Source organism: Magnolia sinica, chromosome 14 (genome assembly GCF_029962835.1).
Source record: "Magnolia sinica isolate HGM2019 chromosome 14, MsV1, whole genome shotgun sequence".
NCBI lineage: Eukaryota > Viridiplantae > Streptophyta > Magnoliopsida > Magnoliales > Magnoliaceae > Magnolia > Magnolia sinica.
Window position 1 is genome coordinate 14,067,967 of NC_080586.1, and position 26,014 is coordinate 14,093,980.

The window sequence follows — 26,014 nt, forward strand, 5'->3', positions numbered from 1 at the left end:
GATGCTTCTTTGTCATCCAACCTATTTGTAAGGTCACATAAACATGTGCGAAGGGAAAGCACAAATACCAGCTTGATCCAAAACTTTTGTGGCCCCAAGAAGTTTTCAATGGTAGGCATTCAATTTTCATTGTTTTGTGTGGTGTGGCCTACTTAAGATTTACATATGCTTCAATTCTAGGATCATGCGTTTAAATAAGCTGGAAAGATGGATGGACGGTGTGGATAAGACACATACATCAAGATGGATGGACGTTGTGGATAAGACACATACATCATCGTAAGCCCCACAGAGTTAACTCATTGCATACTGAGTTACTCGGACTGTACACTGATTGTGGTGTGGCACACACAGGCCTTGGCACTGCATTAACATGGCAAAGTTTTGTGGCCCCGCCATGATTTGTGCGTTATATCCACACCATCCATCCATTTTGCAAGATCATTTTAGGGCATGAGCCCAAAAATAAAGCAGATCGAAAGCTTAAGTGGACCACACCACATAAACACGGTTGAGATAATGATGCCCAATGTTGAAACCTTGCCAGGGACCACTATAATTTTTATTTGCTATTCAACCTATTCATTGGTTTGGACAAAGGGAAAACACAAATATCAACTTGATTCAAAACTTCTTTTGCCTAGAGAAGTTTTAAATGGTAGGAGTTCAATCCTCACTGCTTTACGTGGTTTGGTCCATTTGACCTTTGGAACTATCTCATTTTTTTATCTCATGCTCAAAATAATGAAAAAATATATGGTAGCGCAGATATAACACAGATTATGGTGGTGTCCACGGAATTTTGCTATATCAAAGCACACCAGTTGCCATGGTAAAGCTATGTGGACCCTATCATAACTATGTATTATATCCACACCGTCCATCCATTTTGCCAAATCATTTTTAGGGCATGAGCCCAAAAAAAGAAGTAGATCCAAAGCTCACATGGATTACACCACAGTAAACAGTGCGCCATACAACCTGTTGATCGTATGGTAATAATAAAACGGAAAAATCAAATATAAGCTTGATCTAAAACTTCCATGGCCCTAATATGTTTTCAACGGCAAGCGTTTAATCCCAATGATTTTTAAGTGATCTTTAAAAAAAATGGATTGAAAAGTATGGATATAGTACATACAAAACTTTGCCACGTCAGCACAAGATCCACTTGAGAATGTGTTCTGCACTACGCGCCAGTCCTCCGTTCACGTGGGTAAGACATGACGATCGCTCTGCTGATTCGGCAGAGGATTAGGTGCAACCAGGCTCACACAAGACGGTGCCTCCATTACTGTGTGGCCCACCTTAATGTATGTATTCTGTATCCACGCCGTCCATCCGTTTTTCCATATCATTTTAGGGCATTATGCAAAAAATGAATCAGATCTAATTATTAGGTCGACTATACGGTGATTGACCATTAATGGGCCACAAAAGTACCGGATCAAGCTCATATTTGTTTTTTCACTTCATCCAAGTTAATGTGATTTCTTATTGCATGGTCTACCTGATTATTGAATCTGCTTTGTTTTTGGGATAATGTCCTTAAATGATATGGAAAAACAGACGGACATCGTACATACATCAAGGTGGGCCCGTGGTAAGGGCCGCACATTCTCGGGTGAGGCTGGGGTCTCACCTAATCTGCTTCCCCCATTGATCCACGCATGGGAGGATGAAAAAACAATCTGAACCATTCATCTAGTAGACCTTATAACGGATGGGACAAGCTTAAAAATTAAGTCCTACTAAACTAACATACTCAGCACATTTTTTTCTTTTAATTCTCACCGATTTAAGACTGTCTTTAACCCAATTTGTTTTGCACCGTCTGTTTGAAGTTCACTGGTTGGACGGCTTGGATCATCTAATTGGTGTGATTTTTTAACCCCTTCCGTACAGTGTGAGAGACAAGATAGACGACCCAAATTTCATAATCAAATGCCACGCGTCCGGCGGAGAGATGGCACTATCATGCTGCATTATTTCCGGACTCCTAGAATTAAAGCCGTGCACTTATCATCTTCAGCTACTTTTCAACTACTTCAACTACTCATTTGTATATGAACTGCCTTATCAATTGCTTGGCCCATCCGTGGATGGCCAGATCAAGTAGACAATTGGGCACTTTGAAAAAATCAAATTGAGCTGACAATTCTAGCCGTTCGATCAATGGGCCCCACATGGACAAATTAGAAAGTAGAAAGATAAATGGGTAAATATCACATTCAACCGGGAAAAAGTCAATTGATGAGGCAGCTACAACTGTCAAGTCATTCTGTCTTTTTCACTGCAGGGCTTCCATTGCGAGGCCCACCAGATAGGCGGTTCGGATCATCTGATGTTGCAGGCAACTGGTTTCTGTCCATGATGGGGCATTACTTCAGGCCAGGTGCAAAGGGGGCGCAGATTGTGTGGTGAAGCGCTCACCACATGTGTGAAAATTCTGTGGGGCCCACCATAATGTATGCGTTCTATCATGTGTGCCCGCAAGCTTACATGAGAATGGACGGTTAATAAACGATGTTTGTTGGTTTGCATTCAGATTCATTGCACACGTGTATCTGCCGCCTGCTGTGTATATATCTCACTGGAAGTCAGACTGGGACATGCTTACCTCGAGTCCCTCGACATCTCGGATCTCTTGCAAACACGTGAATTTGGGCACGTGTGGGGGCGCTTGTGTTGAGCGCGAAGATGCAATGCTGCTGATTGCTCTCATCAACCGAGAAATGGTACGGTAGAGCTGGGAGAACTCGAGTATGATAGACCCATCTCTTAATAGTTCGTTAAGTATGTATGGATAATTCAGGACCGTTCGTCTATTTTCTCCCACCGTGAATGATGAATGGTTTAAACAATTCAAACAGATACTATGATCTCACCGGTCTTCGAAACTGTGATAGAAAACCTTAATGATTAACAGTCGAAATTGAAAAATGATGCATAACATTGTTTGAAGTTATCATTTGGATGAAATAGGCTATCCCTGACGAGTAGCACCAAATTACCTCTTGGGGTTTGGTATGCGGAATCACACAGATAAGGATTTAGGATAGCGATCCAAGAGCACCAAGCAATCACAACATAACATAAAGATTTAACGTGAAAATTTATTTTTAGGAAAAAATTATGGCATAAAGTGACAAATCTTCACTATGGAAATAAAAATTACGAAGAGAGAAGACTTACTCAATTCGAACAACATTAAATCTCACCCTTGTTATACCCTTTGATAACCCGAAAATCCTTTTAGAAACCCTTTGAATATCTTTAGGAAGCCTTAGAATACCTTATAATGGTCCTAGGAACTCCTATTTATAGATGAAAAAACTCTACTTATGCACCTCCCTAGAAATTACCTCAAATTTATGCAGTATGCGCGGAATCCGCGCATCGTCTATGTAACCTTCGACTAGTCGAGTCACGGATACGACTGGTCGAGCATCTCGGAAATCCCAAATACCATGTTGTTAGACTTCGAGTCGAACGAGCTTCGACCAACCGAAGGGACCTTCGACTAGTCAAGCCAGTCCCTCGACTGGTCGAGCAACACGGAAGACAGATTTAAGACATTTGTTTTTAACAACAATCTCCACTATGTCTTTAGTCTTCAACCGTGTAACTTCTTGATCTCTTCTCTTATCTTTACATCGTATCATAGCTTCAATCAACGCTTCTCGTGCACACTCCATCTTTCTTTTACGCCATCGCCAAGCTCAGAAAAGTTGCACAAAACTCAACTTATTCGTAGGAACGACCTTAATGAGCATGTCTGTTACATTTATGCTGGTGTGAATCTTCTCTAATGTTACGCTTCATTCCTTAAGCACCCTGTCGGAAGTGGTGACGAACATCAATGTGTTTAGTACATGAGTGATAAACATAAATTTTAACCAAATTAATAGTGTTCTCGCTATCATAGTTAACCGGCACGACCTCCTGCTGAAATCTCAACTGATTTATCATGCCTTTGAGCCAAACACCTTCTTTAAATGCTTCCGTCACTGCCATATATTCTGCTTCGGTCGTGGAAAGATCGGACTGAAGCTTCGACATCCAACTGATTTCTCCACCTGCTAGTTCAAACGAGAATCGTGAATTAGACTTTCTAAAATTCACACCGCCTACGTAGTCTGAATCCACATACCCTACCAATTTTATCTGTCTTTTCAAAAGTTAAGACGTAGTCTTTCATACATCAAATGTATCGAAATAGTCATTTCACTGCTTCCCAATGTTGTTTATTGGGGTTTGACATGTATCTGCTCATAACATCGACTGCTTGTTAAATATCTGGTCTTGTACAGACCATGACATATATTAAACTGTCAACCACATTCGAATAAGGCACATAAGACATAACCTATTTTTTCTCATTTGATTTAGGACATTGTTCTGAGGAAAGCTTGAAGTGAGCCACGTGGGGAACGCTCACCGGATTTGCCCGGTCCATCTCATACTTGATCAATATCTTTTCAAGGTATTCTGCTTATGATAACTAAAGCCTGCTCTTCTGTCTGTTTATATAAATATTTATGCCGAGAACCTTCTTTGCAGTCCCCAAATCTTTCATATCGAATGTCATTGATAACTGAGTTTTTAGTACATTGATTTCAAGCATATAATGATTGGCGATCAACATATCATCAACATATAATACTAAGATGATGAATCTGCTATCACTCAGTGTCTTGCAATAGACACGGTGATCATATTCAGTGTGAGTAAATTTCTTACTTACTATGAAAGAATCAAATTTTTTATACCACTGCTTAGGCGATTGTTTCAGGCTGTACAATAACTTCATTAACCTGCAAAATTTTTTCTATACTCATTTAACTTCGTATCCCTCTAGTTGCTTCATGTAGATCTGTTCTTCCAACTTCCCGTGCAGGAATGTAGTCTTAACATCCATCTGTTCCAGCTCGAGATCGTATTGGGTAACCAACACCAACACGAATCTGATAGATACCTGCTTAACTACTAGCGTGAATATCTCTGTGAAGTCAATTCCTTCTCTCTAAGCATAACTCTTCGTTACCAACCTTGTTTTATATCTATCTTATTTCTTTTAAATAACCACTTACATTCGATCGCTTTTCGGCCCACTGGGAGCTCCACCAGATCTCATGTGTGATTTTTTTGCAACAAGTACATCTCATCGTCTATAGCCACCTTCCACTTTTCTCCTTCAGGCTCACTAAGAGCCTCCTGAATAGTAGATGGGTCTCCCTCATCTATAACGAAGGCATATGCAATATTAGAGTTGTCTCTGTATCTTGTCGGTAACCTGCGATCATGCGGTTGGTTTGTTCTCACAGGTGGCTGCTCCACCTGATCCTGTATCTCTGTCTGTGCATCTGTCTCTGTTTAAGTATCATCTGTGTCAATCTATACGTATACGATCAACATTTCTAGTTCCTCTTACTTCTCTTGATCATTCTTACGGAATAGAGAGCTTTCATCGAATCTGATATCACGGCTAGTAATGACTTGCATGTGATCTCGTCAAATAACCTGTAACCTTTCATACCAATACCATAACTAACAAAAATATACTTTTTGGCTCTATGGTCTAGCTTATCTCTCTCAACTGATGGTACATAAGAGTAAGCCTCGCAATCAAATATGCGTAAATCTGAGTAATCGATCTCATGAACACTTTATACTTTATCTGAAATTTTACATTTAATTGTCGTTGAAGGAGATCGGTTCACCAAATAGCAAACCGTGTTAACGGCATCAGTCCATAAATCCTCACCCAACGCAGCATTACTTTAGTTTTGGATCTTTCTCATTTTCTATCTCATATCCTAACCTTACTTTAGTTTTGGATCTGACTCATTTCCTATCTCATGTCCTAACATGATCCATCAGGATAGATGAATGGATGGAGTGGATTTCTCACAAACATCGGCGACCCCCACCCAGCCCTGGCCCTTGCCCCGATATAGGATCATGTTACGCTTTTTCGCTGTGTCATGCTAAAATCCCCCGTCCAACTGGTTGTAATGTTACAAGAGGACTTTACCGAGTGAAAGCGCGTCAAAACGAAAACGAGCTAGGCAGTTTTATCTGGACAAGCAAGAGGTCACGTAATTCGTGAGTAACATGCAATTTGTGCTCCTGCATGGATAATCCAGTCGTTACATCTGAGGTCATATTGCAATGATCTTAAAACGATTTACAACGCGGATAGGTTTATACACAACAATCTTTCTTTAAGATCATCAGGAATCCATAACAAGAGTTAATATCCGAGGTGAAATAGCCTATTTTTACAGAAAAAAAAGCTAAATGATTAAAGGTTTGAAATTAACTTAGTGATGAGTTTTTTTAAGGACCCTCTATCCAAGGTGAGGCCCATCACATAAACGGGTTGGATAACTTCAAATGGAACCCAGATCTAGTATCTAGAGTACCAACGTAAAAGTAGTACATACGTTAGGATGTACTGCAGTAATCAACGAACACGGATTGGGCAAGGGCTCCGAGTGGCCACCGTGATTCATGGGAACAGATTGGCTACTCCCCCTGCTACTAGTCCGGTGGCTGGTGGTCGGTGCTCTATGGGCCCCACCATGATGTATGTGTTTCATCCATGCCGTTCATCCATTTTTACATATCCTTTTATGGCTTGATCCCAAAAATGAGAGGTATATAAATCTCAGGTGGACCACACCACAGGAAAATAATAGAGATTGGATATGCACCATTAAAATCCTCCTAAGGCCCACTGTACTGTTTATTTGACATCCAATCTGTCGATTAAGTCATACAAGCCTAGATGAAGTAAAAAAACAAAGATCATCTTGATCCAAAACTTTTATGGCCCCCAAAAAGTTTTTAACAATCTACGTTCGTTCAACACTGTTTCCTTTAATGTGGTAGAATTGAGATTGGGATATACTTCATTTTTGGGTCCCCTAAAATAATTTAGAAAAATAGATGGAGGCATGGATGATACACATATATCATGGTGGGGCCCACATAGCACTGACCATCAGCCATTGGCTGGTGGCAGGGGAGTAGCCAATCCGTTTCAGTGATTTTTTATCTACACTGTCCATCTATTTTCCTGTGGAATTTTATGGATATAAGATTCAAGTAGAACACACCATGAGAAGCAGCGGTGATAATGATGACTTCCATAGGGCCTAACCTGATGCTTGTCTTCCATGCAACCTATTCATAGGCATGAATGAATGGAAAATAAAAATATAAGCTCGATCCAAAACTAATGTAACTCCCAAAAATTTTCAACGATAAATATTTAATACCCATTGTGCGGTCCACCTGTGTATGTATCTGACTCAATTTTGGTCTTATTTTCTGAACTTATATGTAAAAATGAATAAACGAGGTAGATAAAACCCATACATCACGGTGGCTACTCAGATTCGCTGCCGGTTCCCAGCTGGAGACAGGCCGGGTAGGACTTTCGTAATCAACCTCTTGTCAGCATCACCTGCGTCAAAGCGTACGCGGATTAGATACTGACGCAGACGTGACGTCACCAAGTTCTGTAACACCCAAGATAATGTATGTGTTGTATCCACACCATCCATTCATTTGGAGAGATCATTTTAGGGAATGAGAGAAAGAATAAGTCAGATCTAAATCTTGGGTGGACCCACCACAAAAAAAAAAAAAAAATCAGGAAGAGTGGCTCCCACAGTTGAAACTTTTCTTAGTTGCACCATGATGTTTATACGTGATCTAATATGTTCATGAGTTAAGACAGACATGAAAGAAGGGAAAACACAAATTTCAGCATGATCCAAAACTTTTGTAACCCTTAGAAATTTTTAATGAGGGTGTCACTTTCTCCACTGTTTTGTATGGTGGGGTCCACTCGAGCTTTGGATCAGACTCATTCTTTGGCTAATACCTTAAATTGTTATCTTCAAATGAATGGACGGTGGGGATAAAACACATACATCCTGGTGGGTCCCATCAAACTTAGTGACGTCACTTCGTAGCAAATCTGTCTACTCAACCCGTCAGTAGCTGATCCTCGTCCCGTCAAAGCCGGCAACCGTATCGGAAAGGTATCCATGATAACGCCAGTTTACAAAGCGCCTGAAACACGCAGGCGCTTTGGTGCCTGTTCGATTTTCAACAGTACACGTAAATCTTGTAAGTAATTATTATTTTTTCAGTTGAAAATGGAAGTATTTTTACTTCTCAAAAGTATTGCTTAAATTATAAACTTCGGTGATGTATATGATATATCTGTGTCGTCTATATTTTTCGTATGAGATGAAAAACGAGTTACATCCAACGCTCAGATGATCACACGAAAGGGAGCAATGGTGTTAATTCATCAACTATTGAAAGTTAGTACCTTCATTGAGACTACATTGAAATTTATTCATCATCTAACGGGTTACAGATATGGATAAGAGGAGAAAACAAATGAAATTGGATTACGTACTGAGTTATGCTCTTATCGCACCGAGTAAACACAGTTGGACCACTGTAAATGTATGTGGTTAATCCACACCGTCCATCCACTTTTCCAGCTCATTTAATGGGTTGAAAGCAAAATTAAAGCATATGAAAAGCTAAAGTTAACAACAGGGAATAGTGCGAATAATGATTTCCACAGTTGAAACTGTTCATAATAAGATCAAAAAACATGGATGGAGGGAAATCACAAATATAAGCTGCATCCAAAACTTTATGGCCCTCAAGAAATTTTCAACGGTAGAGGTTCAATTAAACCATTTGCCGTGGTGTGATCCATTTGAGATTTGTATATGCTTCATTTTTGGGCTAAAGTTCTAAAATTATCTCGTAAAATGAATGGAAGGAATGGATAAAATATATAAATCACAGTGGACCTCCCAGAGTTTACTCGGTCCACCTAACTCACTATGCAATCCGCGGCTTCCAAATATCAACTTGATCCGAAACTTCCAAGGAATCTAAAGAAAATTTTAATGGTAGGCGTTCAGATTACTCGGTTTACTGTAGTGTGATCTACTTGAGCCTTGGATTTGCTTTATTTTTGGGCTAATGCTCTGTACTCATCTATTACAACAAGCTAGTTACGTGGATAAGCCTTATACATCGTGGTGGGCCTATATTTATTTTGTAAAATATTTAATTTTAGTGATAAAAGTAGGTCACTTAATGCCTTTGAAAAGATGCACTAATTATTTAAGTAAATAATTATTACCCATTTACAAATTAATTGTAATTGAGCTGAAAAAATCAAACAAACCCATCTGCCTATAAAATCCACTCCGTCCATCAAGTGTCTTAACTGATGATAGAGCCGAGCCAAAAATCATTTGGATCCACAGCTCAGATGGGCACAACAAGGGACAATGTGGATGAGATGCCAAACCATAAGTTTGTATGTGAGGCTATCGTCTCTTTCAGCAAACCCGTTCATCAAGTGTGACTCATCCGGATGGAGGGAAGTTATAAAAAATTAAGCACAATCAAAAACTCATAGCAGTTGCAATGGAGTTATTTTAAGCGTAATTTTACATTGTTTCTGTTGGGGAAAAATATGACAAGTCCGGAGACTCAATTATGGAATGGACCAACTCTATTGACACTACCCGAGGGTCCAAGGCAACAAGTCGGACTGAGACAAGACGAAGCCTAAAGGAGAGACTTAGCTTGGGTTGCAGGAAATGAATCCAGACCGAGACTTAAAAAGTCAAGAGCCATATGCAAAATATATAAGATGCATAAAGTTGACTCGGCTAACGAAGCAACAACGTCTAAAGGGGCCGATTAAGACCTGAATGCTAGAAGTCACCTAACCGACCATAAAACCGTCCTATATTAGGGCGGTTATAGCGTCGGCTATCGGATTAAGAAAGGATATCAGTTACGGATCGACTCCGTTTCATCCGACAGAAAGTAAAAAGCTTTATCCTTGCAGCCATCTGAGACTCATTTACTATCAGAGTCAATTAAGGCCGAGCCGAGCAAGGAAGAAACGGTGTAAACCTAAAATACCGTCCCAAAAATCAAGTATAAGGATATCTGATCCCGAGAATTTTGGAATCGGGTGAAATCCGTAAACAAATCAAATCAAATCTCCTAAGAATTGGGAAGAGAATCCCTGCACGTCGGAACCTCTCACTCCTATAAAAGAATGATGTATCCAGGATCAAAGGTAGGCAGAAAACACCTCAAAAAGACCTTCTTTCTTATCTAGTCACTGACTTAAACATCGAAGGTTCCCTGGCTGTTCCCTTTACATCTTCCTTGTGCAGGTGGCGACGAAGAAGGATGTGTATCAGGTTTTTTGCATTAATAGATTGGCGCCATCTGTGGGAAACAGTACAAAAAGTCGTGTTCTACACTCTATCCAGAAGCTATAAACACATTCTAATGGCGAGAACTAGAAGAACGGTTCAAGAAGAGCCAAATAAGGCCGCTGTCACTGGACCACCGAGTGCAAGCGTAGCCTAAGGAGCTTAGGATCAACCCGACAACCGTCAGGATTCCACTGCTCGTCCAGCAGCCTCTGCTGCGAAAAGAAATACTCAACGGAACCGAGACAATGGGCGATTGGATAAAGAGGTCCAGGAACTCAGATCTGACATAAATGTCATGAAACAAATGTTGGAGCAGATACATTGGTAGCAAGTTCAACCCTATGGTTAGGTGACGAACGTCCCACGACAAGTCGTCGACCCTGAGCCTATCGCTCTGCGATCAATCCCTCAGCGAAGTCAGCCCCACGGTCCGCCCAAGCCAACGCCCACTCATTCCACGACTGCAGTGCTGCCCCCCACTGATCTCCGACATGAGATAGAACGGTGGAGGCGCAGCTGGCCTCCAATTGAGGGAATGGCAGAAAGCGACGAGCCCTGGAAAGCTGACCTCCAAGACTTCAGGAGAGAAGTGCGGGAAGAGATTGCGAACATGAAACAGAGTCGAGATGCACATCAAACCAGACCCGAAACAAAGGCATCCCAGTTTGTGGAGGAACTAATGCAGGCTCGGCTACCAGAACGGTTTCGTCTTCCACAGATTATACCTTTCATCGGTAAAACCGACCCAACTGAACACATCGAATGCTTTCGAACATACATGGAATTACATGATGCCTTGGATGCCATGATGTGCCAAGCTTTTTCCCTCACCTTAGCCGACATAGCTCAACTTTGGTTCAAACAGTTGAAACCAAAAGTCCATTAGCTCGTTTGCGGAGCTTAATGATGCGTTCCTCACCAACTTCATTAGTGGGAAGAAGAAGTTGAAGCTCCCAGCACATATGAACAACATAGTTAAGAAGGAGGGAGAGCTACTGAAAGACTACATCAAGCGTTTCAATTTTGAGTCACTCCAAGTTCGGAAACATTCAGAAGAGACAGCACTCAATTCAATCATGCAAGGCGTTAGGGACAAGCCGTTTCGGGCATCCCTGACCAGAATTCGCCTATGACTCTGGCTGATTTCATGACTCGGTCGGATAAGTACGCGGACGCTGAGGAAACACGGAACTTGCGTGAGGCCGCCTAAAATGCAAAAGCCCAAGCCAAAGAATCAGCTAAAAAGGAAGTTGACTCGGCTGGAGGGAAGAAGCGTAAGGACGATCGAACACGCGATGAACGTAAGTCGGGAAAACAACCCGACCGAAAGTTTTCAACCTATGCCCCACTCAGCAAACCTTATGAGCAGGTTTTGATGGAGATTAAAAGCGAGAGATTCGTCAATTGGCCAGATAAACTCCGAGGCAATCCCAACCGATGGAGTAAGAACAAGTATTACGACTATTATGGCGATCATGGGCATAATACAAGTGATTGTTTTCATCTGAAAGAAGAGATTGAAAGACTCATTTGAGAAGACCGACTCAGAGAACACGTCTAAAGAACCAGAACAGCGGAAGAACGCCCAGGTGACGACCGACCCACGGAGGAAATCCGTACTATTGTCAGTGGTCCCCGAGGCGGAGGCGACTCAAACGATGCTCAGAAAAATTACGCCGGGAGCATCAGTCGATCCAAGTTCGAGATCCTGATCATAGCTTGGCCTTTGAAAGAAAAAAAAGAGAAAAATAATGTATCTTGTTCACCGATGAAGATGCTCGAGGCATTCACCATCCCCATGATGATGCATTAGTCATCACTATCACCATCGCGAACCGAAGGGTGTTCCGCATACTCGTCAACACAGGATCGTCTGCTGACGTGCTATTCACTCAGGTGTTCTACAAAATGGGTGTTGAATGATCGGCATTGCGGCCGGTTCGTACCCCATTGATCGTATTCTCATGAGAACAGACACTCCCAGAAGGAATCATCTCACTGCAACTTACTACTGGAAACCCTCCGCATCAGGCGACAGTAATGATCGACTTTTTCATAGTCAATCAGTCGTCCGTTTACAATGCCATACTCGGCTGACCCTCTCTAAGTCTCCTCTAGACTGTGGTATCTACATACCACCTTTCCATGAAATTTCTGACTAAGTCGAGAGTAGGAGTCGTCAAAGGAGACCAGTAAGATGCAGGACGTTGCTACACGACAGCCGTAAAAAGCTCCAGCCAAGGTATCCATGATTGAGTCACTGGATCCCCAGGTCGAAACTTACGAACGAGGACAACCAGTGGAATTCCTTATCTCTGTACCTTTGGTCGAGACAGATGAATCCAAAACGGTGCAAATTGGCTCGTCTCTGCAATCACCCCTGAAAGACAATCTGATAGCCCTGCTCCGACGATACGCTGATGTATTTGCATGGAGTCATGAGGATATGCCAAGGATCAATCCTTCGGTGATAACTCACCGACTCAACATCGATCCGACCTACCGGCCGATCCGACAGAAGCGATGCCCGCTCGGCCCTGAAAGGTACACTATCATTGAAGAAGAGGTTAGCAAGCTCCTTAAGGCCAAATTCATAGAAGAGATATACTACCCGGAATGGGTAGCTAATGTCGTACTTATGAAGAAAACCAACGAGAAGTGACAAGTCTGTATTGACTATACCGATCTAAACAAAGTCTGCTCAAATGACAGCTTTCCTCTTCCAAGGATCGATCAATTGGTGGATAACACTGCGGGGCACGAACTTCTACCTTTGTCACTGACAAAAGTCTTTATTGTTACCAAGTGATACCATTTGGTTTGAAAAATGCTGGAGCGACATATCAAATATTAGTAAACAAAATATTTGCTCAACAAATCAGTCGAACTATGAAACTATACATTGACGACATACTCGTCAAAAGTTTACACGCGGCCGACCATATAGCCGACTTAGAAGAAATGTTCCTGATCTTACGCAAGTTCTAAATGAAATTGAATCCGAGCAAGTGTGTCTTTGACGTGAGCTCAGGAAAGTTCATTGGATTCCTGGTTAGCCAACGAGGATCGAGGCAAATCCGGAGAAGATCAAGGCATTACTCGACATGGAGCTTCGAAAACAATCAAAGACGTACAAAGGCTGACAGGATGAGTAGCCGCACTCAATCGCTTCCTCTCCCGAGCTAGCGACAAATGTCTCCCATTTTTCAAATAATTAAAGGGACGATAAACGGTGGATTGGACAGAAGAGTGCGAAGCAGCGTTCCAAGAATTGAAATTTTACCTCGGATCTCCACCACTCTTGTCAAAACCCGAGATAGGGGAGGCTCTGCTGTTATATCTCGTCGTGTCCGACACAGCGGTTAGCTCGGCTCTGATACAAGAGCACGAAGGAAAGCAGCTACCGGTCCATTACATCAACAAAGCACTATTACCAGCAGAGATAAGATATCCGCTTCTAGAAAAGGTGGCCTTAGTCTTGGTAATCTCTTCGCGGCGGCTTCGGCCATACTTTCAAGCTCATACCATTGTTGTTATTACCGACCTCTCACTGCGTCAGATTATTTAAAAGCCCAAAGCATCCGGTCAACCTACAAAGTGGGTGATCAAACTCAGCGAATTCGACATTCAATATATGTCGAGAATAGCAATCAAAGGGCAAGTCGTGGCCGACTTCATTGCTGAAGTGACACCACAAGCCGATCCAATGACTGAGCATGCTACCGAGCCTATTGAGGAATCGACGACCGCTTCTCCCAAGTCAGCGCCCGACCCAATCCCCTGGAAGCTATATGTCGACGGCTCCTCCAACTCTAAGGTAAGCGGGGCAGGAGTCGTCCTGGAAACTCCCGATCAAACCTACATGCAGTATGTCTTAAGACTTGGATTTCAAGCCTCGAACAATACAATAGAATATGAAGCTTTATTGCTCGACCTCCGACTCGCAGCCAGTTTGAGCGTTACTCATCTCAACGTCTTCAGCGATTCACAATTGGTCGTCAATCAAGTCACCGATGTGTATCAAACACGTAAAGAGCAATTGAAAGCATACATGGAGAAAGCCAAAGAGTTAATCGATGGATTTCAACAGTGTATGGTTACTCGGATCCCTCAGACAGAAAAGGCCAAAGCTGATCTACTAACAAAACTTGCCTCTGCCGACAAAGACAACGTACCCAGGTCCGTTTCAATTGAATACATTGCCAAGCTGAGTATCTCTGACCCGGTTAGCTCGACCGTACACACAATTGATTCGGAACCTACTTGGCTCGATCCGATCGTCCGATATCTCAACAATGGAGAGTTGCTCGAAGATTATGCCGATGCTCGATGATTAAAGATTTGAGCTTCCCGCTATACCATTCTTAACGGGATGCTATATAAAAAAAGTTTCTATACTCCTTTATTACGATGCCTAAATCCTAATGAAGCCAATTACATACTACGAGAGATCCACAAAGGGATCTGTGAAAACCACTCAGGAGGGCGATCACTCGTACACAAGGTCTTACATCAGGGATAGTACTGGCCGACTATCCAACACGACGCTTATAAGCTTGTTCAGAGATACGACAAATGGCAGCGATTCGCGGCCATTTCGAGATAGCCTCCCGAGGAACTGACTCTTATGACTGGCCCTTGGCCCTTCACGCAGTGGGGAATCGATATTATTGGACCACTCCCTATGGGAAATGGCCAGACCAAGTTTGCTGTTGTAGCAGTGGACTACTTCACAAAGTGGGCCGATGCAGAGCCATTGGCGAAGATAACCGAACAGAAGATCACGGACTTTGTATGGAAAAACTGTCTGTCAGTTCGGGATACCCCGAACTATTATTACTGACAATGGGAAGCAGTTCGACAATAGGAGCTATCGAGAGATGTGTAATAATCTTGGGATCAGAAATGTGTACTCATCGCCCCATCATCCTCAAACGAACGAACAGGTTGAGGCGGTTAATAAAATCATCAAACAGCATCTCCGAACCAAGCTTGACCGAGCCAAATGAGCATGGGCTGAAGAACTCTTGAAGATACTATGGGCATATCGAACCATGGCTCGAACTGCTACGGGAGAAACTCCTTTCTCCCTTACTTATGGCTTGGAAGCCATCACTCTAGTCGAGATTGGGTTGCCTTTAGCCTGAGTCAGTTCGTTTAATGAAGAGGATAATGAAGAACTCTTAGCCCTCGGACTCGATCTTGTGGACGAACAAAGGGAGAGAAATCGGCTATGAATGGTGGCTCGACAACAACAAGTAGCTTGATTCTACAATGCCCGAGTCAAGGTCAGACGTTTTCGAGTTGGGGACTTGGTCCTCCAAAAAACGTTCTTCAATACTAAAGAAGTTGGCGTGGGCACACTGAGACTTAACTAGGAAGGACCCTATGTCGTCTCAAGCACCATTCGACCAGGAACATACCAATTGGAAGACTTAACCGGGTAATTGCTACCTCATCCGTGGAATGCCGAACATCTAAAAATTTACTACCCTTAGGTCAGCTGAGTGAAGCGTTTGGGAAGACAAAAAAAAAAAAGAAAAAAATATAAACTGAGTCACATGAATGAAGAAAACCAAGTATATTCATTCATCAGTGTGTTTGTTACATCGAGTTACATCTTGCTTCAGCATTACATTAATGGAGTAAAAGGGTTAAAGGCAAAAGAAAGGTTGGCCGTGACGTGCGAGCTTCTTCCTTGGCTGTAGATACTCTCGAGCCTGCCCTGGAGCTTGGTCTACTTAAAATGCTGGCGTGAGTGCCAAAAAATCAAGCTCCAAGGTTCATCAGGAGCTAACTCAGGAGGTGGCTCAGGCTCAGCTACTACTACCACTTGGAGCAACCTCTGGAGCTACCTCGGACTCGACCTCGACACCAGTCGTAGCATTAGCAGACCCGACAGCCTCGGCCTTTGGACTTTCAAACGCAGAAGCACCTTCTTCAAATCCCGGGAGATCAAGGTCGGAAAAAGATTACTTCATCAGCTGGAATAAGCTGTATACCAACCCTGATACAAGTGATCCCTCTCATCCAAAAACTTTTGGGACTCAATAAAGGCCTTTATGGCTTGGTCCTTGGCCTCATCTTTAGCCTGCTCAACGGCTACCTTGGCCTCAGCCTTGACCCAAGCTAGCTTATTCTCGCAAGAGGCATGAGCTTAACGGGCTGACCAACTCTCCTCCCGAGCCTCTTTCAGTAGCAAGGTAGCGCGGGCACACTCAGCCTTGGCATCTTCGGCAGTTTTTCTGGTAAGAACCAAGTCGCCCCACAACAAGTCGACCCGAGTCATATTGCCTTCAAGCTGCACCTCCAGCTCATTGACTCGCTTCTCAGCATCAGTAAGATCCAAGCTACCCCTAAGCACGACCTCGGAGGAGCCTTCATCTTGGAAGCTGGTTTCAGAAGGGGCCTAGATTCAACCATCTCTGTATCAAACAAAGCACGGAGTTAGAATAAAATCCAGGAAGAATGCGTCAGAACAACCAGCGAATACCTGTCACGGTCAAGTCTAAGCCCGAGAGAAGAAGACGCTCTGGCTGAAGAAGCGTCTTCCAAGACCGATCCTCCGGACTTAGCGCTTTCGGATCCTTGATCCGAACTAGAGCACTGACTTCTAGCTTCGGCCTTTTCTTGGGGATATCTACAAAACAACTTCAGTCAGACTTGAAAGTATTGTAGCAAGAAAAGACAGAGGAAGAAAACACTGAGTCACCTGCTTAAGAGAACGCTCGAGGAACACGAGGTTCGAAGAGCCCAGGCTCGGCAGTCTCCCAACGACCGCACGCCCAGAACCACCTCTCTCTAGTGCTTGTTGGACGTAGGAGGGTCGGTTATCAAAGGATCGCCCTTGTTCCACCAAGTGCATAAGAAGTACCAGCTGGGCTATTGAGGGTTTGGCTGCACTTGATACAGATAGAGAAACTCATTGATAGTCAGTGGGGGCTGCTCTGTCTCAACCCATAGCACTGAGCATCCGAACAAGTTCCTCCACCCGTTCGGAACTATCTGCCCGGAAGCGATTTAGAGTCGGGAAAGAAAATCCCGAGCAACGGGTTGGATGGGCAGACACAAGCCACATTGCATAGCGACTTGAAAAATCGCGACCATCCCAGCAGGAGGATGGTCAGGTAATTCACTCGGGATGGGGAAACGAATAATAACTGAGTTGGGGACATGGTACCCAACTCGAATTCTATCCAAGTCTACCTCAGTTAAGACCGAAGGGATTGGACCCCTCTGCTCGTCTCCAGCCTCCCCTCCCTTGGCAGCCTCCCTTTCCTCGTCTGCCGATTCAACGGTCCGTGCTAATCTTCTAAGAGGAACCAACTAACTGGCCCCTCAATCTCTTCATCCTCTTCTTCCAGTTCCTCCCCAGGTAAATCTGAAGGGTTAGGTCTGCCTGGGGCAGCCACCAGAGACGCCTCTCCGCGAGAAGGGCCTGCTAAAGCAAGACATTCCGCTAAAGGCCTAGACACTCTTTTAGAGAATTGCAAAGCTTCATTGGCGCCAATCGCCATCTCTGTCAGCAATGTGGGCGATTCCGAGACATTCCAGAGATATCTCGTTTCGTCCTTATCACCGAAAATTTCCTCTCGGGGACTTGAAGAATGCATTACCATTAAGATTGAAAAGAAAATGGAGGGAGAGAAAACTCACCAGAAAGGTGAAAAGCACACAGACGAGAAAGAAAAAAGGAAAATGAAGATGAAAATAGTGGGGAAAATGGCGACAACGAAGAGGAGAAATCAGGACAAGAAGGAGCTAACATGCGAAAATGAGAAAGAGGCGTCCCACTTCTCCTTTTATAGCCTTGCCACATAATAGAGGCATTTAAGGAGGAGTCGAATCGACGCCTGTTTCGACTCTCTTGCCCGACATGTGTCACACTCTGACTGAAGCCATCATCGCCCTCGCCACGCGTCCAGCGCTGATAAGCGTGAAAAATGCTCTAACGGCTGTTCGCTCGTGCGACCTCGAGCAACGGACCGACGCATGTTAAGGACGAGCTAAAGAGTATTAAATGCTCCATTATAACCCTGGTCTCCAGTGCAAACCGACTTAGAGATTTGTTACTCCTCGGCGTCAACACGATTGACACAAAGGAGTAAGGGGGCTTACTGTTGGGGAAAAATATGACAAGTCCGGAGACCCGGTTATGGAATGGACCAACTCTACTGACACTGCCTGAGGGTCCGGGGCAACAGGCCGGACTGAGACAAGACGAAGCCTAAAGGAGAGACTTAGCTCGAGTTGCAGGAAATGAATCCCGACCGAGACTTAAAGAGTCAAGAGTCATAGGCAAAATATATAAGACGCATAAAGTTGACTCAGCTAATAAGGCAACAACGTCTAAAGGGGCCGATTAAGACTCGAATGCTAGAAGTCACCTGACCGACCATAAAACCGTCTAATATTAGGGCGGTTATAGAGTTGGCTATTGGATTAAGAAAGGATATCGGTTATGAATCGACTCCGTTTCATCCGACAAAAGGCAAAAAGCTCCATCCTTGCAGCTATTCGAGACTTATTTACTATCAGAGTCGGTTAAGGTTGAGCCGAGTAAGGAAGAGACAATGTAAACCTAAAATACCGTCCCGGAAATCCAATATAAGGATCTCTGATCCTGAGAATTTCAGGATAGAGTGAAATCCGTAAACAAATCAAATTAAATTGCCTAAGAATTGGGAAGAGAATTCCTGCACGTCGGGACCTCTCACTCCTATAAAAGAAGGGCATCTCCAGGATTAAAAGTAGGCAGAAAACACCTCAAAAAGACTTTTCTTGTCCAGCCACTGACTTAAACATCGGAGTTTCCCCGGCTCTAGCCAGGGTCCCCTTTACATCTTTCTTGTGCACGTGGTGACGAAGGAGGTATATCAGGTTGGACCCTTTACATCTTTCTTGTTTTTACATCTTTCCTTAGCAGGTGGTGACGAAGGAGGTATATCAGGCTTTTTGCATCAAAGTTTCCATTCTCATGACCACCTGAATTTTTTTATTTTTATTTTTTAAATTTTAATTATGTGGCTAATCTTTTACATGAACGGTGGACATAAAGGTTCTCAAATGATGGACGGAGAGGATTTCATGCATACAACAGGACGGCCCCAGAGAGCTTCTTCGTATTACGCATGAACTGCGTGGTCACAAAGGGTGTGCCTACACTTAAACGAGAAAAGATCCACACCGTCCATCTGGTGTGCTGCCTCGTGTTCACCTTAAAACCTAACATCTGGGTCGATCTAGAACTTAGGTAGGCCACACCATAAAGTAGAGTTAGGATGGGACACCGCTATTAGTTTTGCATGGGGACCTCTATCATTTATTTACGCCATCCAATCCATTCACATTCCTATTCTCAGGAATATGAAGCCACTATCCCAAAATCACCCGATTAAGAATCTTAGATGAACCACTCCACTTGAATTTAGACGTTTTAGGTAGATTTACACTTTTTCCTACGGTGAGGTCCACCTGAGTTTTGGATCAGTGTGATGTTTTGGGATCAATGCCTAACATGGGGTGTTTCACCTGATGGACGGTATGGATCCATGGTTCATCCACGTCAGAAAATAGTCACGCCCCTGTATGTATGCGCGTAGAAACACAAGCGTTTTGCTCATCGCGGGAAAGAAGTGTCGTCTACGATTCCGGTACAGCAATAATATCTGTCTCTCATTTATTCCTCTCAACGCTTCTCTACTCTTGCATTTGCTCTGTCACAGAGAGAGAAAGAGAGAGAGAGAGAGAGAGCAGTTTCTACACTTCCCAGAGACAGAGATGGGCAGCAGCAGCGAGAAAGGGAGGACGGAAATTGAGGTGGGAAAAGATGGTGTGGCTGTCATCACCATCACCAATCCTCCTGTAAATTCACTCTCCTTTGATGGTAAAGGATTTCAACGCTTCTTCCCTCCAATTATTATTATTATTTAATTAGATTGAATAGATAGGATTTATGGGGGTTCTTTTCTTATATGTTGCAATACCAGTCTTCTATTTGGATTTGTAATGTTACGACAAATGCAAACATTGTTTTGTTTTGGAAAATGCGGAGACCCTATTTCAGATTCCTGTCAGTAAGGAAGTGATGCAGCGAGCATTTGGACCAAGTCAAATCTCCATCGTTGGTCTTCAGAGGGGCCCATGATCAAACCGTTCAAAGGCCCCTGTTTTCAATGAATTATGTGTGGATCGTCATATTTGACAGTGGAGGACTGTGATTGTGGTTGTGTAAAGAGTGGGCCATCATCATTTGCCAGACATAAGGGGCCGTTTGACACATTGTATTTGAGGAGATTTGAGAGGATTTGGGGTGATTTTGCCCCAAATCCATCGTTTGGTGCTGTGTATTTGGTGGTAAACAGAATTAGAGGTATTATCATGTCAATATATCTTCTTGAAACTCTTTTCTTTCCCAACACCCACCAGACTAACTCTCAGATGGTTCAGATAGCGCATTTGAGTGCTACATATGAGAAGTATGAGTCACCACCATGGTCCCATGGTCCTATTTCAACAAAAAAGATTCACAAATAAGTGGTTAGGATTATTCGAGTAATCTGATTTGGGACCGTGATTTAACCCACCTGAGTTTTGGATCAGACTGATTTTTTATTCATATCTTCATCTCGATAGGATGCACCTTAACCGGTCGGATGGGTAGATAGACACCATCCAACCCATTCATAAAAATAGACACTAGATTTGATTCCAAAAACAATATGATCATTTTCAATGGTGGGTGTCTTCTCCTATTATTCCCACTGCTTGGCCCACCTGATTTATGGCCTTATTTTCGGGCTAAGGGCAATATTTGAGGGCCACACCTGACGGACATAATGGATTTCATATACATGTCATGGGTGGGGTTTCCGCAGCCCATACCTCTCAGTGAATCGTATAGGATTGATTTGGTCTGAATCACTTCACTTGTCCAAGTCGACCTGATACAGATGACTTGAGGATGATTCAGCCTGAGTCACCCCCTTTTTGGCATGAGTTAAAGCTCAGACCATGAGGCCTGTGTGGTGGAGGCAGACTCGGGCCTGAGTTTTAGGCCCAACAATTAACTGAGTTGGACTTCGGCTCATAATTGGCTAAAGGCCTGGCCTAGCCAAGCCTGACTTATTTAACATTGGTAGGCTTGAGTATTTGGATGGTATGTCTTGTTCAACCCCAGCTTGATTCAGGTTGGGCTGGGCCTGGGTTCAGGTCCTTAGCTGATGACTGGATTAGGGCATTCTTCCACCTGCCCAGTTCGGCCCATTTGCCACCCTAGCTGTTGTAGAGACAATCAAGATCAAAATGGTAATAAATGTGTATTTTTGGACATCACTCCAATTAGTACTCACATCATTCCCATAAAGACGCCAAGGATAATGAATTTGTGGGACTCGCACAACAAATCTATATCTAGGAGATATATATATATATATATATATATATATATATATATATATATATATATATATATATATATATATATATATATATATATATCATTAATATGTGTCTGAGTCACATGTTCTATGCAGGTTCATCAACAACTACATGCATGTCCATGTGCGTGCACTGCCATATAGCATCATACACCACTAAAAAATTCTCTCATCATTCTATACGGGCTGTATATGATTGAAGTGAGCTCCACATAGGATGTTTGGAAAACACACAATTTAAGGAATATATATGATATAATAACCTTCATCATGAATCTGAAATTGAATGTAACTAAAAATTGAAGCAGCAAAAGCAAAAAACTAATGGATAACTATACATAATCACTCTGCCCAAACCTACACATCTTAGGTTTCACGTCGTAGGAACACACACACACACGCACACACACACAAATCCTTCAAAAAAATCATAAAAAATCTCTCTACTTATAGGCCTAGTACATGGTAATCATTTTGGAACATAAACTTGGTCCTATTGTTGCAAACACACCTTCATCAGCCGTCTTAACTACACTTGCATTGTATCTAAACATGTACATTGCCGGAAAATAGGGCAACTAGTGGAAACCTTTGAATAGCATTAGGAGTTCCAGAATACCATGCTAAATTACTGCAGCCTGCTATGAAAGACCTATCCTTATGGGAGCTGTTGCATCAGAGAGGCCAAGAAGATGAAGTTCCAAAATATCATGCTAAATTACAAGAAACAATTCCTCATATATGGCCCCTACAAATAAGAACCTGGTTATATGGGCTCATATATGGGTGTAAAATCACTCATATAAACGATCTCTACAAATAAGAGCCTGGTTATATGGGCGTAAAGATCACATGCATAATGATGGGATTTACAAGATGATTATATGGTTGACTGGGCTGACAAGGAGATATGGTTGAGTCCTTCAAATAGTAAAGTCTGCGTTGACCCTAAAGAGATGAAGCGAATGAGAAAGTGGATGGCAAATGAATGAGTAGATCTTAATAAGGATCAATCGATAAAATAAGTAGAGGAAAAGTTGAAAATGCTTGCCACTATGCAATGACTTGATCGCATAGATCTACAAACATACGGGCTAGTCATGCATGGAAAGTGGCTTTGATACCTTTATTGAGCAGCACAATTCAGAAGTGTCTGAATCATTCGGTATGAGACTATGACCCAATGGTGTCAGTAGACCACAAAAGTAAAGCTGGGATGGTGAATAGATTTGGTGATCTGCAATTCAATCATGACGGAAGGGAGTGACTAGAGCACACGACAGATCAGATGGTGCAAATGTTCACTGTATGAGTGGTATCAATCTGAAGGACAAGATGGGCTGGGCGGGGATTGGAAGTGTTAAATATCTCTCACTCTCGCTTCCTTCTTCTTCTTCATCTAGGGCCGAAGGTCCCTCATACATGTAGGAGATGGGGTTTGTTGGATGTGTAGATGGTGTTTGCAAGCGGGAGTCCATCTCATGTATTTTTAAATGTTGGACATGGACTAAAATGACTGTTGAAAATTTGTTTTTAAATGCATGGGTAAGGGGTCAATGGATGCCAAAATTTTGTGTTTGGACAATCCTTGAAACCTTTTTCCTAAAGAATGTACCACTGGCAATTATTGCAACTCTTTTATTATAGAAATGCATGTTATAATTTGGTTGCGGAAGGTAAATTTGTCATTTTCATGATATACACACACACACACAGTGTTACACAGCTTACAAGAGAATTACAAGCAAGTATACACACACGCACACACACAGTGTTACACAGCTTACAAGAGAATTACAAGCAAGTATACACACGCGCGCGCGCACACACACACACAGTGTTACACAGCTTACAAGAGAATTACAAGCAAGCTTTGCAATGAGATGATGTGATGCACTTTTTTTTTTTACAGTGTTAAACAGCTTACATGAGAATTACAGGCAAGCTCTGCAACGAGATGATGTGAAAGCAATTGTTATTACTGGTAAAGCAAAGCATTTTACATCATTTTCATCTTTTGCAAGAGAAGAAGATAATTGACTTAGGTGTGAGGCTTACAGCTTGAGTTAATTGAGCAGGTTCAAAAGGCAAATTTTCTGGAGGTTTTGATATCACTGCCTTTGGTGGATTGCAAGGGAGTAAGAGTACGATTAAAATTTCATGTGCTTCAGATTCTATAATGTGTTGCAACATTTTTTCATTAAGTTTTTATACATGTATCCTACAGAGGTTCAACCAAAGCCTGGTTATGTATCCATAGATGTTTTAACCGACACTTTTGAAGGTACTTGGTTGGGTTTCATCTTTGTTCTCCCTGTTAATGATTATTGGGTTAACAGTGGAGCAGATATGTGTTGACCATCTCCATGGTTGTTTACTTCTCAGCTGCAAGAAAGCCTTCAGTGGCAGCTATTGATGGCCTTGCACTTGGTGGTGGACTGGAGGTTGCAATGGTACATACCTTGTCTCTCTTTCTTTCTTTTACTTTTTTATATGCTTTTATATGTCTATTTGGAGTTGAGATATCTTTATACGAGGTGGTTGTTCTTACCATATCAGGCTTGCCATGCACGCATTTCTACCTCTACTGCCCAACTGGGCCTGCCTGAGCTTCAACTTGGACTTATTCCTGGATTTGGAGGTATGGCTGCCTACAGTGTGCAATATTAGAGTTTAGTATCCTCTTTTTTTAAAATTTAATTCTCAACATGTTATTATGACAGGAGATATCTGTATTTGGCAGATAATATGCCATGTCAATTTGCTGATTCCATGTTCTGCACCACATGTTTGAACAATGTATTATGTTTCTGTGACAGTTGAACCTAACCCTCTTTTCCTGAATTGTTGAGAAGTCTCAGTATATCATTGGCAACCTAAGTCAATGCTGTTAAAAAACTTCAAATCTTGACAAGAACTTTCGCTAAAATAGCACTCTGGTCAGATGATTATTGAATCATATGGAGTTTGATCATGAAAACCTTTCCCATTGTTTCTTTATTTGGAGGCTATAACATGAAATTTGATATTGTGCATCTAGAGCTTTTCGTGTTTGCTGCCCAGCTGCTAATTATTCATAAGATTCATCAGTTTTGTTTTGTTTTTGTTTTTTTAAAATTTAAATGCATTTTTTTTTTTGTCATTTGAGAAGTCTTCAAGGCTCAAAGATGCCCAATTCTTGGACTTCAATTTCTTTACCATTCTAGATCAGCTTCTCATAAAAGCAAATTTCCTACATGGTCCATCTATGATAGGACCCACCCTTTGGTTGGTCTAGATTAATGGAACTTACATCAACTTGTATTGTAAATCACCAACAAACAATTATTTTGCAACTACTTGAAAATCTTCAGCCATTACAAACATCCTTTGTTGTTGTTCACAGGTGGTCAAGATTAAACTTTTAAAGCAAACATTATAAAGCTTTATACATTGGTTAATTAGTTGCTAATTTTTAATGAAAAAGAAAAAAAATTATAATTTTTAGACTTTGCCCTGATATCATGAGAAACATAACTAACCCAAATGTGGTGTAGGACGGCCTAATCCAACCTTAAATGAATGTGGTATTTGAAAGGGGCAGATTTATGCAATCTTTAACAATTTATTTATTTATTTATTATTAATTTTAAGTCAGCCTTATATATCATAAATACAAGAAGGAAATAAGGTTAATGCAGCAATGATCATGGCCATCCATCGCAAACATGTAGTATTAAACTTTAAAATTTGAATTTAGTCAGATCCGGTGGAAGATATGACTTTCGTCTTGCAATGGGTCCGTCTAATGATCCAAATGGATTTTCTGGAATGGGAAATTTGAAAAATTCAGAAAAAATTAATGGTTCTTCAAATCTAAGGCTTTGGGTGATGGGATTTGAAGAAGGTCAAAATATGTAAATGTGGGGATGAAAATCTTCTAAGATCTAATGATTTAGATAGAAAAGAAACAGGATTGGCTTGTGGATCTAAAGATTTTAGGAGAAAAGGAAGAAAATAGGTTTAAAGAAAACATTACTTTGAGAAAAGAAAGAAGGAGAGAGAAGTAGAGGATGAGAAATCACTTCTCCGAGCCTCACACCCTCTTCCAATCACTGTAAGTCGAAGACGAAATCATCAGAAGCAAAAGTTCTCTTTCTTTTCATAAACATAACATAGCATGCTTTAGGGCAAAACACCCTTATAAATTCGTAATTACAGGAAATGACCAAAATACCTCTACTAAAAAAAGTTTCAAAAAAAAAACAGAGAAGAAATTCGCACAAAAATTGTGTGCAAATTGTC

The 26,014-nt window shown here is 42.0% G+C and overlaps 1 protein-coding gene across 3 annotated transcripts in view; it reads left to right on the forward strand.

Moving 5' to 3' along the window:
* Window positions 1–19,994: 19,994 nt before the first annotated feature.
* The window catches only part of LOC131225562 (peroxisomal fatty acid beta-oxidation multifunctional protein MFP2-like), a 32,611-nt gene continuing 26,591 nt past the window's right edge, over window positions 19,995–26,014 (forward strand). The window contains exons 1-6 of one of the 3 annotated variants that reach the window (XM_058221112.1): window positions 19,995–20,178; window positions 23,643–23,714; window positions 23,809–23,874; window positions 23,958–24,014; window positions 24,116–24,183; window positions 24,290–24,371. In XM_058221112.1, coding sequence (XP_058077095.1) covers window positions 20,073–20,178; window positions 23,643–23,714; window positions 23,809–23,874; window positions 23,958–24,014; window positions 24,116–24,183; window positions 24,290–24,371 — 451 coding nt within the window. In that variant the 5' untranslated portion in view covers window positions 19,995–20,072. The remainder of the gene's footprint in view (window positions 20,179–23,642; window positions 23,715–23,808; window positions 23,875–23,957; window positions 24,015–24,115; window positions 24,184–24,289; window positions 24,372–26,014) is intronic. The other 2 variants (XM_058221111.1, XM_058221110.1) reach the window with 2 other exon arrangements.